This window comes from Zootoca vivipara, chromosome 2 (assembly GCF_965207765.1).
Source record: "Zootoca vivipara chromosome 2, rZooViv2.hap1.1, whole genome shotgun sequence".
NCBI lineage: Eukaryota > Metazoa > Chordata > Lepidosauria > Squamata > Lacertidae > Zootoca > Zootoca vivipara.
Window position 1 is genome coordinate 51,227,549 of NC_142584.1, and position 14,053 is coordinate 51,241,601.

The 14,053-nt window shown below is 43.1% G+C and overlaps 2 protein-coding genes across 5 annotated transcripts in view; one reads left to right on the forward strand and one right to left on the reverse strand.

Annotated features, from left to right (window-relative positions):
• SH3RF2 (SH3 domain containing ring finger 2) overlaps positions 1–4,114 on the reverse strand; it is a 100,902-nt gene extending 96,788 nt beyond the window's left edge. For 2 of the 4 annotated variants that reach the window (XM_035105346.3, XM_035105342.3), the window contains exons 1-2: positions 3,919–4,114; positions 1,862–2,025 (exon numbers count right to left, since the gene is read on the reverse strand). The gene's annotated coding sequence lies outside the window, so the exon portion shown is untranslated. The remainder of the gene's footprint in view (positions 1–1,861; positions 2,026–3,918) is intronic. The other 2 variants (XM_088661874.1, XM_088661873.1) reach the window with 1 other exon arrangement.
• Positions 4,115–4,197: 83 nt separating this feature from the next.
• The window catches only part of PRELID2 (PRELI domain containing 2), a 37,200-nt gene continuing 27,344 nt past the window's right edge, over positions 4,198–14,053 (forward strand). Inside the window, exon 1 of the mRNA XM_035105352.3 lies at positions 4,198–4,818. Within this exon, the coding sequence (XP_034961243.1) occupies positions 4,744–4,818 (75 nt within the window). The 5' untranslated portion in view covers positions 4,198–4,743. The remainder of the gene's footprint in view (positions 4,819–14,053) is intronic.

Consider the following 14,053-nt stretch of genomic DNA (forward strand, 5'->3'; position numbering starts at 1 on the left):
AATCATTTTCCTTCAGGACTCCAAAACCACATTCTGAAATGGGCATGGCTGCAGCTCAGCTTTAGGCCTTTCAATGTGGCTTTACAAGTCATGCAAATGCCATTTTTAAATGAAAACTTCACATCAGTTCCGCTCTGAATAGATGCTTTGAAAAACGTGGGAGCTCAGCTGAGCACCGCAAATGCAAATGACATGTCTGAGCAACAAACCCCAGTCTTCACATGCGAGGCATATATAGTACTGTATTTGATCTAAGGCAGGCACAGGCAATCTTAGCTCTCCAGATGTTTTGGAACTACAACTCCCATGATCGCTGACCACTGGCCCTGCTAGCTAGGGATCATGGGAGTTGTAGTTCCAAAACATCTGGAGAGCCAAGGTTGCCTATGCCTGATCTAAGGCACTGAAGTGTCAATTGCCTGGTGCAGCCTTTACAGCAGGCATCCCCAAACTTCGGCCCTCCAGATGTTTTGGACTACAATTCCCATCATCCCTGGCCACTGGTCCTGTTAGCTAGGGGTCATGGGAGTTGTAGGCCAAAACATCTGGAGGGCCGCAGTTTGGGGATGCCTGCTTTACAGCCAGCTATTTCCCACTTTGCAGTCACCCTCATCCCCAGGGACTCCCCATACCCCACTTAGGCTCACTTCCTGAAAAGGATGCCAGCTGGGGAACAAAGGATATTGGAGAGTAGACTAAAGGGCTAACAGCAGTGAGCAGAAGCAAGATTCAGCCCCGCCATGTCTTCCACTGCTGGTGCTTTTAATCACACCCCCACCCTCTATTGTTACCTATAAGTGTCATTGGGGCAAATCTGCTTTTGAAGACAGAGGTCCATTGCTGCCACATCTGCTGAGAGCCTCAGAAGCAAAATTCACATTTGGCAGCGTTCTGGCCATTTGAACACCACTCTAAAAGGCAGCACTATCATTATGACTACTAAGTAATAAGGCTAAGGCATTGGCTAAGAGGTTCTAAACACAGTAGTGAGTAAATTCTAGGAGTATCACTCAGATTGCCTGGCTTAGAGAAACAAATTTGGGTCAGACTGTTTGACTGTGATCTAAAAGGTTTGTAGAAGCACTGGCATCCACAAGAGCTTTCCACTCCATTCAATGGGGGTAGTTCTGCATGCATAGTTTGGAGATACACAGTAAAGTTCTCACATGAAAATACTCCATGCTCAGGTGGGAATACCATCTTCACACAGCATCATGTATGTCTAAGGAGTTTTTCAATCAGGTCTCAGATATGTAATTGCCATTGGTCAGATTCCTTAATCATTGCTTAGATTGTGCTTTTCTGAAAATTTCCAACGTATTATTTGGAAATACATCCCACTGGAATAAATGGGACACACCACCAAGGAATGTGTTTATGATTGACACGCTAGTGATTTTGTGAATGTTACTCTCTTGGATAAAAATAATAAAACTGCAAGGTTTCTTGTGAACCTTGTTAAAGCTCTCTTTTTTGTTCTATAGTAATATTAAGCCTTTAATGCTTCCCTGTGGCGAGCATATGACCCAGTAAACTACCCTGGGGACTTTTCACAGGGTGGAGTAAGAAATGCATAAAACCAATAAAACAATACAGCATTGAGACAGAGACAAGTACTGCCCAAGTGCCACTATTAATCATATAAATAAACACGAACAAACTATTTCAACATGTATTTGCCTATCACAGCCAAGCTACCTGTGACAGAAATACTGAGCCTAGCATTTGCACAAAAGGAAATGTTTTATCAGGCTCATAAATATAAAAAAGATTGGTTCCTGGTTTTCATCTCTTGGTCACATTGCAACATGATCAAAAGACACAGGATAGCTCTGTACCTGAAGCACACTGAAAAGCATACCGTAATTTCTTCCTGTGTGGTTATTATTATTTTCCAGAGATGTCACATGGCACAAGATGGCAGGAGCACTTCCCACAGGCGCTGGAAAAGATCTTGTCCAGCAACAGAGGCATCCTGGATTGGGAAGCGGGTAGTTTGTGCCCGGCAACTTGTCACTCATGTCACTGGAGAGACATAACAACAGGCCATGGACCCATTACTGCAGGTCCAGCCACAAGCCTTAACCCAGTGGTTCTCAAACTGTTTTCTTGCACCACACTGATTTTTTGTTGACAAGAAATACATTGGGAAAGAACAAGAAACAACTCCTAGCAGTGCTTGATTTATAAAAACATAGAACACAACTACTTTATATGATCATGTGACACCCAGAAAGTATAAAGCAATGCAGCTACTTAAGTACATGAATCATTCCCAAAATATAAACGAGCCTCTTGCATAGTACCTTAAGTATGTACACAAACTCAACGAGAGGTGTAAGCTTACTTTTGCTGGGTAATCTCATTTATATTGGTCTAATTTGGGACAAACGGACTCTCATTTCCTCATCAACACAAAGAAGCCTTTCTCTTTTCTGATCTTATATCATATTTGTCAGAAAAGATATCCACCCTAACTGTTCGATCAAAAGCAGAACATTGCGAGCCCTTCTTGCCATCTCTCTTTCTCTCCCCCCTTTCACGTCAAAAGCCAGTATGTAGTAGTACTTTGTCACACACTAATGTGACCAAGAATTAGAATTCAGAGTGGCTGAAAGGGAAGAGAGATAGGGTTACATTGGTAGGAACAGGATAGGGGGTCCCCAGGGCCAGGAAGCAAATTAAACCCTGGTCATAATGGTGTCCCTGAGTGTGGCTCGTTATTTTCTCCGTGTACGCGAAGGGCTGCCATTCACGTCTAAGATCTGCACTTAGGATTTGACTACAGCGAATGTGAAAGCTGCCTCCCACCATCGTCACTGGATGGCAATTGATTAGGCCAGGCACCCCCAAACTCAAACCCTCCAGCTGTTTTGGGACTACAATTCCCATCCTCTCTGACCACTGGTCCTGTTAGTTAGGGATGATGGGTGTTGTAGTCCGAAAACAGCTGGAGGGCAGTGTTTGGGGATGCTTGGTTAGGCTTCTCCCCAAGAAAGTGCCACATCCTTTGTTCATCTCATCCACCTACATTGCTGCAATATAGAAGCTCTCTCTCTCTCCAGTCATGACAAGGGGCATTTTGCATGCTGTATAAAATTAACAAAGTGTGACAACTATCTAGTTATTAGGGAGGTCCAAAAATTTGAGGCTAGTTACAAATGATGACAGCGTTTGGACTAAAGTGGGTGAGAGTTGAAGCTTTAACTAAACTTTTAGAATTTTTTGGAGGGGGGGGATATCAATTTCCATTTTAAAAAAAACATTGAGCTTTTGCACAAGAGTGCACAAGATCTTCCTATTAGTGTTATATTATAAGCCTGATGTATGTACTGAGATTGGTCTCCCAGGTAATCCCCAGCATTTACTGTGAGAACATCATCTCCAAACTGGGTATGTGGCAATTGCTGGAAATAGGTTTTTTTTTCTTTGGTACTGGAGGCCACTGGAAACAAAATGGCTAGGTTGTGCTTGGGTGGGAACACAAAGCTGGAGTGCTGAAATAGAGCTCATCCACTGAAATGTCACCATGCCCTCAAAAATGGGGGGGGGGGAGTTCCACGCTAGCAGTGGCTGCAGACAGTATAACAGGTTATTTTTTCATTTATCGGATCCATTTTAAATGTGAAAAGGGGGCTGGCATTATGATGTGGATATTGTACTACGGAAAACTTTTGGGCCTGACCAGGACTGACTTGACAATAAAATCCTGCCTGGAAATGCCCTTTAAGGTGACACAAGAGTCTCTGTGTAAGAGACTTAACTTTGAAAACTAGCCTCGCCAGAATCCTTTTCCTTGGACACCCTCTAAGGGCAACAGAACGCATCTGCATAGGCAGCCCCGTCCTAAGCAAGTTTATTCTTCGTGTGACGTACTTCCAAGTTAAATGTGCACAGGGTATATGTATATGCACTCACCCGAGTTAAATCCCACTGAAGTCAACGGGGCTTACTGCTGACTAGACACGCAAAGGATTGCAGTTGGGTTTCTCTCTCGGCGTAGTGCTTCCCACCATGCCCGTGGAAAATGCGGTACTATGGCTATTTTAGGAGTATATTTCCGTTTTCAGAAAGCCCGGGCTATTGTTATATTTTCTCTCAAGCAGTTCCGCAAACTTTGACCCTCTGAACAAGAGCCAGAAAGAGGGGGGCGTGGCTTCTGGCACACGTGGGGGAATTGGGCTGCGTAATTGGATTCCGGAGGGGACCTCTCTCCGCTTCGAACGTCATTAAGGTTCTACAGAGAATGCACCTCCCCACGCAAGGCAGGAACGTAAAGGAAGTAAAGGAGCGTGGGAGTGGCTACACGTCAGCGCCGAACACGTGTCGTTGTGTTCCCGCGTTATGAAGTCCCGAGAACAAAAAACAAAAACGAAAACAAAAAGCACAGTGTGGTTCAAAACAACAGTGCAACGGTCCAAGGACTTCGCTACCGTAGCGAACTTTCTTTCCCCTGCCTACAACCTCAAGAGAGGCCTAAGCCGCCTCAGCCCGTCTGGGCGCTAGTTTGCATTGTGACCTAGGAAGGTGTTACTCGGAAGGCAACGGTGCGCCCCGTTGCAAAACGACGTAGCCGGAGAGCGAGTGTTTGTGCAGAGAGGGGGGAGGGAGGGGGCTGCGCGGGGCCGACAGGGCAGCGGGGCGGCCAGGTCCTCCAGCAAGCGCCGCCGGATTTTGGGAACAGCCTGGCAGGAGGGGGCCCGCTGGAAGGGCGGCGGCGGCGGCGGCTGCTCGGCTCCCGCCATGGGGGTGACCGTGGAGGCGCGCAACGTTTACAGATACCCCTTCGAGCAGGTAGTGGCCAGCTACCTCCGTAAGGTAAAAAAAGGAAGCTCCTTTTCTTTCTTCCCCCTTCCCCGAAGCTGCTGGCGGGCGCGCGCGCGCGTGTGTGGCTCCGTTTCTTTGGGCTCAAGGGGGTTCATTCACAAGTGAGGGAGGGGGAGGATAAGGAGGAGAAATGGCGGCAACGGTGTGCCTCAACCGGTTCTCAATCTTTATTTTGAACACTCTCCACGAACGCCCTCTCCAGTCTGGCAAAACTAATTGGAAGTGTTTACCAGCCTCCGATTTTCTCCTTTGGTTGTTAGCAGAGCCCCGACCTCAGTGTCCCCTTGCAGTTTTCTGTTGCTGGCCACAGAACACGCGGTGAGGACGAGCCTTTGGGGTATTTTGGGGGTGCGTGTTTTTTGTGTCGCGGGTGGGGGCCGTGCTATCTTCCCCAGCTTCCATTCTCCTGGCTGAGTCAGAGGCTCCCCGTGTTTATCGGATGGGGGTGTGAACGCACCTCCAGATCTCTCCTTCCCACTGCTGCGTTTCGCACGTGCTCTCTCTCCGGCACGTTTTTCCTCCTGGCGATTGTTGGTGGGCGCTGCTGTTTTTCTTGCTTAGTTTTCACGACAGTGCTACTTCGTCAGAACTTATGAATACCAAGGCGCTCCTGCCCACTCCTCTGAATTGAGACAAGGTTTTTTGTGCCTTGCAGGGCGTAGTCAGGATTTTTTTGGGGGGGGGCAGGCCTTTTGTTTTGTTTTTGGCAGGGGGCAGAAACTCGGTTAACTATGTATTATTATTGATGGGGGGGTTGCCCCTCCCCCTCCCCTCCCAGCTACGCCCATGGTGTCTTGTAAACAGTACTTTCCAAATTGCCTGTCTTCATCTCCTTGGATGAATTCTGAAGCAGCATTCAAGATGCCCTTCACAGATTGGAGAACTGGCCAAAACTAACAAGGCATGTCATAGGACCAAATGAAAGGTTCTGCACTTAGGCAGGAAGAACCAGCTGCTTAAATGTAAGATGGGGTACACCTGACTTACTGGTAATACACATGCAAAGGATCTAGGGGTCTTAGTGGACCACAAACTAAACATGAGATTCCAACTAAATATCAGGAAGAACTTTTTGGCAGTAAGAGCCAACTGTGAAACAGACTCCCTTGGAAGGTGGCAAACTCTCCTTCCTAGGGTGTTTTTAAGCAGAGGTTGGATAGCCATCTGTCGTTGATGCTTTAGCTGAGATTCTTGCATTGCAGGGGGTTGGACTAGATTACCCTTGGGGTTCCTTCCAGCTCTACAACTGTATGATTTTATGCTCATCTAAATACCCTTAAAGGGAAACCACACATGTGATGTATCAACATCAATCAAATGTGGGAGTTATAAAAGCATGGATGATGGTCCCCAAATCTTAGTACTGTACTGCAACTTGTATGGTTTAATGCTGGTTTTATGTAGACTTTTGTACTGGTGCTACTTTCATATTGATTGTATTTGGTTGTTAATTGCATCTGTGTTTTATTGTTTCTAATTTGCAAACTGCCCAGGGGACATGGTTAATTAGGCGGTATATAAATGCCACAAATATCTAAATAAATAAAGCAATGAAAATATGGAGCTGATAAAATGCACTTGTGCCTTTGGCTATAATCTGGCAGCAAGCCATGGCCCAAGAGAATGCTAGCCTGTAAAAAATTATTTGCAAAGGGGAGCAAATAATATCCATGCATCTTGTGTGGAGTGTAGGCCCTGTCTGGCTTCATCTACCTGCCACAGGTGGCCAAACATAGTTGCAGAGGAAGCTGATGTGTAATAGGGCATAATGATACCCAAGCCTGTTTTCTTGTTCTTATTTTGGGGTAAGGTTTATCCTTTTTATGTTATTGTAGTCAATTAACATTCATCTATCTTTTTGATGTATTTTATATTTTGTTTCATGTATGCTTTTACAGATGTAAGTCACTTTGAGACTTTTTGTTGTTGCAAGTGATGAATATGTGTGATCAATACTACTACCATTAATTAATACTGATGTGGTTAGGATTGCATAGTTAGCCATGGCATTCACATCAGGTTCTGGTTTGAAACCTTGGCTCAAATGAAACCCTTACCTTGGGTTACTTAAAAGCAAGGGTGCCAGAGGTGAGATCTAAAAATGACTTATTTTTTGTATTTCCAAAGTGGGATTATTGGAGCTCACATCTGGAATCAAGCAAACCCTATTGAAATTAATGAGTTTATTTTTAAGAAGGAATGCACAGGATCATTTGCTGCTTTTGTCAAACTGTTTTGCTACCATTTAATAACATGATACCACTAGTACAAATGAGTCCAGGCCAGTGAACACATTGCCTTCAGCTCCCAGAGGAAATATCAGTGGCCTTGTGTGAACAGTTGGGGCAGCCTTACCCCAACCATTCTTGGGGATGCTTAAGACTTAGGCGCCCTGAGGAAAGGCAGAAGAGAGGAAGCCGAGGCAGGGAGCTAGTGCCATCCGCTTCTGAAGTTGGCCTTAGAATATTTTGTATCATTTGTGTGTTAATGTTTTGAACAGTAAACAGCCTTGGATGCCTTGGCAATTAAGGTGGTGTATAAATGCAATAAATAAATAATAAAATGAATACTGTACTGTTATGTTACTGTTTATTGATACATTGTGTAACCATATTGATAAGATGTAACCATAAAGGCACAGTTCTTCATTGGTCTGCAAGAACTTTGCACTGTCATCTTAAGTCTGAAACAGACTGCAGGATATGTGAGAAACATCTGTATTCCCCTTAATGTTAATAGATTGTAGAGATTCATTAATTTAAAATTTTAAAATTCTAAATTTTAACTTTAAATGTAAATCCCAATTCCTTGAAGTGGATTTTAATCTTTTAACACAATTCAAACTTCTAATCTTATACAGTAGTTGGTTTATGGATTGTCTTCATTTCCTTCTACTATGCAGTTTTAATCTGAAATCTTAGGTGCAGTACTGCACCCAGAGCTCAGAAACTACTCACGCTAATGAAATTCTCTGTTGCAAAATGCACCCAGAACAATGAGAGTTTCAAACACTGCTGCGAAAATGCCTATGTTCAAACTAACAAAAAAATGTTTCAGGTATGCCAAAATGATATGTGTGCTATGCATTCAAATAATTTAGGGCACGCATGCACTCATCACTAGAGCTCCATCACTTCACAAGTCATTACTAATGTAACATAAATGAAAAATGGGTGTCATCAGCATACTGGGGGAATTATCTTGAGTGCAAGTAATATAAGACTGACTCCCAATCCTTTGGTGCTTGCTGTTTAGCTTTAGGGGGAAGCAAAGTCTTTCTTTATGGTGTGTGTGGTTTTTAGATGACAAAAACTAGAGGGAGAGACCTCTTTTTTTTTTACCTTTCCCAAACCTCCTAGAGGCACTGCCTCTACCTTGGGACTCAAGGGAGTAGCACAGGCATCCCCAAACTGCAGCCCTCCAGATGTTTTGGCCTACAACTCCCATGATCCCTAGCTAACAGGACCAGTGGTTGGGGAAGATGGGAATTGTAGTCCAAAACATCTGGAGGGCCGAAGTTTGGGGATGCCTGGAGTAGCAAGTATTTCTCTTGTTTCCTTTAAATAAATAATAGAATTACAAATCTGCAAGAGAGCTTGATCAATGGCCTGCTCAATGCATGGTGGAACAGCAGTGTCCCAGACAGATGACCACATATTTTACATAAATTCCTCCAGGGAGGGAGAAGCTCTTGCTGTTTCTTCTCTAAAGCGCCTCACAGGCTGGGCCTTACTATCTCATTTGGCCTTGGGGTTTGGGGAAGGTAAAACACATCAGGAGTTTTCTCTGTGTCTTTTGTACTTCTTCATAACCCAATTGCAAGTGGTAGAGATCACAGCCTCTTCTTGAAGCTTCAAGCACATCACAGAAGAACACTAGATTGACTCTTGGGGGCAAGCTTCATGTTACACACAGATGCCTAATTCTCCCCTAAAGGGACCCCTGTCCATTAGGTCCAGTTGCGGACGACTCAGGGGTTGCGGCACTCACCTCGCTTTATTGGCTGAGGGAGCCAGCATTTGCCCACAGACTAAGCCACTTCTGGCGAACCAGAGCAGCGCACAGAAATGCCATTTACCTTCCCGCCAGAGCAGTACCTATTTATCTACTTGCACTTTGATGTGCTTTCGAACTGCTAGCTTGGCAGGAGTTGGGACAGAGCAACATGAGCTCACCCGGTCGTGGGGATTCGAACCCCCGACCTTCTGATCAGAAAGCCCTAGACCACAGCGCCACCCGCAGCCAATTCTCCCCTACCAATCTTTTAAAATGAAAAAGGAGCCTTAGGGAGTTGCCATCTTCCTTTTGAGCGCTCCCCCTTACATGCTGGTCTTACCTGATAGCTGGTTAGGAAGGGCTATTTTCATTTAAGGAAAAAAAAAGAGGTTACATGCATCTGTGTTTGATGTCTGGCTTTGGTGTTCATCTCCTATGTATTTTCCTATTCTTTTATTGTTAATCTGAATAGAAGTATAGAAACTATTTAATTATAGATGTTCATAATATGGTGACTTTATTGCCCTCTAGCTGTGGCTTTTGAGAAATGAAACTGAAATTTAAAAGTAATTGCTATTTCTTTGCCAGTTTTTTAATCGGCATACTGTACTAAGGTCAGATGACCCTTGCTCAATACTGTCCCTCCTCTGCTCAAGGAGTATAGAAGGACAACTTTTTGAGCAACCCGGTACTTTTCATTCAGTGGAATGACTTCACTGGCAGGCTTGTAGTTTTTGCACCATACTTTCTCTTCCTACTTTCTGTTGAGCTGAATGTAAGAGAATGGAGAGGCACTGCCATTGAGGTGTTCTTCCACCTTATATCTAGCAATGTAAGCTTTATTGCAAACTCTGCTGTTATCAGTTTCATTTTTATCTAGTTTTGCTTCTCAACATGTGCATTTCTCTTGTAATTAATGTAACCCCCATCTTTACAGATCATCATTGCATCTAGTAACAGTGCAGTTTCTGCCCAGTGCAATTCTTCACCTGTGTATTTTGCTTTTTAATTTAATCTAAATCTGTGTGTGAGGTATTGAGTGAAACAATTCCTATTAGTTTGGGTCATGCCTTTCCAATTTAAGCTGCAAACCTGCTCAATTAAAATCAATGAGGTGGTTATTGTTTGTTTTTAATAATGACTGACTTCACCCTTTGATTCAGAGTTGTTCAGAATTTGTAAATGCTATGTATGTCAGTTGATTTCATGCAGTATGCCACTGTTATCTACACCAGATAGGTTATTTCTGCATGATCTGTTGTTGTTGTTGTTGTTGAGCATACATTTAATTGACCTTTCTCTAGTGATGGTCAGTTTCCTTGGTTCATTTTGGTTGTTGCTTGCAACCCTGAGGTGGAATTGGCTCTTCTACACCAGTCCAGTATACTGACAAATCTTTTTCCTTTTCCACTGCCTAAATACTTAGTAATATTCCTTCTCATTCTCATTAAGACAGCAGCAAAATATTAGTTTGGATTATTAGTTTTCTAAAAGCCACAAACTCTGAAGATGAATCTAGACAGGCATCACCTTAGCACTTTAAAAAAACCAAGGGTAGCCATGTGATCCATAAGGAAATAAAAATCCAGAAATCCACAGTTGGATGATACCTTTATTAGGACAAAACAGAAAATGTGTCAAGCTGTTATTCAAGATGCATGATAGAGATGGTTGGACCTGAAGCATGCTTCAGGTGGCAAAAAAGGAAGGTTCACTTGGCATTTGATTCAGAGGCTGTACATGTGTGTTTGAGGAGTGGATGCAAGGGAAAGTAGCATTTACTCCACAGCAGTAAAAACTGAACTTCTGTGTACAATATGTATCTGTAAATTATTGTACTTTAATGTTTTGTTGGAAGCTGCCCAGAGTGGCTGGGGAATCTCAGCCAGATGGGTGGGGTATAAATAATAATAATAATTATCACCATCATCAATAGCCTGAGAAGTATGATTGTGTGGGAAGGCTATCACTCCATAACTGAACATTTTGACTTGATTTTGAACACCAGATTGCACTGAGACAGACCAGTAGTTTTAAACTTAAAAAGTAACTAACAATGTTGAAAAAAGAAAGCATTTTAGTTTTGCTGCTCAAGAAAAGGTGAAACGTGTCTGTGCTTGGTCATGGGAATGTGAGAAATGCTTTTGAAGGGTTGAGGCAACTAATTTGGGGGAAATTCATAATTTTCTGAGGAATGCTTACTAAATCCTTGTGAGTAAACTGCATTTTTGCAGCACCTGAGCCATAAATTCTGGTTGCTAGTGTGTGTGGGGTGTGTGTGTGTGACATTTCTTCTCTGTCCATCACATCCATGTAAACATGTTGTGTGGCAGCCATGGGCAGCTTATTACTAATTGAGGAAACCACCCACACCTATGATGCTCCTACAGTTTTTTGTACCTAATTTAAGTGTGTGTGTGTGTGTGTGTGTGTGTGTGTGTGTGTGTGTGTATGAGTTCCTCATGAGTGTTGACATTTGTTCTGCACCTTTCTTTCCCAACATACCTTTCTTCAACTGTCAAAGTTTTTTTTCTTTTTTAAAAAGGGTGAGCAGTCTTTCCTCCCATGACAAGCCGTTGCACAATTCTATGATTCTATATCTTCACTGTCATCACACTCCTTTGGCTACTGTAAGGACAGCAACATAAAGGGAGCGGCTTCAGTTGCTCAAAAGCATGTGCAGGGATCCTGTGGAATCTCATCTTTGCTCTGTGCCATAACTACTAATGTAGAAGGAATGAGATCTGAAGCAGGTAGACGCTTCACTTTGAGTAAAATAAAATACCAGCCACTTTAGATAGATTTTGAAAATAGCAACTTGGTTTCTAACTTCTGCTGGTTTGTTTGCTTTTTGGTCTTGTCAACCCCTTACTGTGTTTGATATGTGTTCTCTTACTAGCTGTGGCATGCATTTAGTAGAGTTTACTTTACGATACATTTATTTGCTGTGATATCCTGGAAGCCTGAAATCGTTGGAACGGATTTCTTTCCTACTGGGATTTAAAAGAGAATATTTTGCAGTCCTGTGATGCTTCCATTTTTTTAAAGTTGTATTTGAGCATGTATACTTAAATATCAACTCAGTTCTTGCATTGAAGGATATTGGTTATCATTACAAAGTATATTAAACCATGCTGAATTCTCTGTGCAGTCAACTAGAAGACTAGATGGTTCTCTTACTATGATTTGATTTAAGCCATTTATGTGTTTGTGAATGTTATATAGCATGCTTGCATTGTTTTTGGGTTTTCATCGTATTCTAAGGATTGTATCTACTCTTAACCTTGTTGGAAGCCCCATTTGAAAAGTGAATTCATGCTGACTTTTGTGATACTTATTTTGTTTTGTCTTTGTGGAAGGTTTGTATGGAAAACAAATGTTTTTCAGAAAAAGCAGTACATAAAGCAAAAACAATATTAATAATTGCATAATATGCAAACACGGTGTTTCAAAGTAATCCTTCTTTTTCAATAGACAACAGAGCAGGAAAATCACCATTATAGCTCATCATATGTCAGAATTCAGTGATGAGCACTACTTGATCTTCACACCAATTAGTGCTTTCATCTCCTCCCTGTTAAAACAGCCTCTCCCTGCATCATAAGCAAATGTCTTTATAGTGTCATTGGAGTGGAGTTTCAAAAGCAGTTGTGACCTGGTGCTTTGTAGAGGATGGTAGAAGGGGAGAGAAAGAATTACAGTCCCGATAAGTAATCCCAAAGTCTCCACATGCAAAGCTTGCTGAATTGTTGGCCTCTTCTTAATGTAGCATTGTTGTTGTTTAGTCGTTTAGTCGTGTCCGACTCTTCGTGACCCCATGGACCATAGCACGCCAGGCACTCCTGTCTTGCACTGCCTCCCGCAGTTTGGTCAAACTCATGTTCGTAGCTTCGAGAACACTGTCCAACCATCTTGTCCTCTGTCGTCCCCTTCTCCTAGTGCCCTCAATCTTTCCCAACATCAGGGTCTTTTCCAAGGATTCTTCTCTTCTCATGAGGTGGCCAAAGTATTGGAGCCTCAGCTTCACGATCTGTCCTTCCAGGGAGCACTCAGGGCTGATTTCCTTCAGAATGGATAGGTTTGATCTTCTAGCAGTCCATGGGACTCTCAAGAGTCTCCTCCAGCACCATAATTCAAAAGCATCAATTCTTCGACGATCAGCCTTCTTTATGGTCCAGCTCTCACTTCCATACATCACTACTGGGAAAACCATAGCTTTAACTATACGGACCTTTGTCGGCAAAGTGATGTCTCTGCTTTTTAAGATGCTGTCTAGGTTTGTCATTGCTTTTCTCCCAAGAAGCAGGCGTCTTTTAATTTCGTGACTGCTGTCACCATCTGCAGTGATCAAGGAGCCCAAGAAAGTAAAATCTCTCACTGCCTCCATTTCTTCCCCTTCTATTTGCCAGGAGGTGATGGGACCAGTGGCCATGATCTTGGTTTTTTTGATGTTGAGCTTCAGACCATATTTTGCGCTCTCCTCTTTCACCCTCATTAAAAGGTTCTTTAATTCCTCCTCGCTTTCTGCCATCAAGGTTGTGTCATCTGCATATCTGAGGTTGTTGATATTTCTTCCGGCAATCTTAATTCCGGTTTGGGATTCATCTAGTCCAGCCTTTCGCATGATGAATTCTGCATATAAGTTAAATAAGCAGGGAGACAATATACAACCTTGTCGTACTCCTTTCCCAATTTTGAACCAATCAGTTGTTCCATATCCAGTTCTAACTGTAGCTTCTTGTCCCACATAGAGATTTCTCAGGAGACAGATGAGGTGATCAGGCACTCCCATTTCTTTAAGAACTTGCCATAGTTTGCTGTGGTCGACACAGTCAAAGGCTTTTGCATAGTCAATGAAGCAGAAGTAGACGTTTTTCTGGAACTCTCTAGCTTTCTCCATAATCCAGCGCATGTTTGCTATTTGGTCTCTGGTTCCTCTGCCCTTTCGAAATCCAGCTTGCACTTCTGGGAGTTCTCGGTCCACATACTGCCTAAGCCTGCCTTGTAGAATTTTAAGCATAACCTTGCTAGCGTGTGAAATGAGCGCAATTGTGCGGTAGTTGGAGCATTCTTTGGCACTGCCCTTCTTTGGAATTGGGATGTAGACTGATCTTCTCCAATCCTCTGGCCATTGCTGAGTTTTCCAAACTTGCTGGCATATTGGGTGTAGCACCTTAACAGCATCATCTTTTAAAATTTTAAATAGTTCAGCTGGAATATCATCACTTCC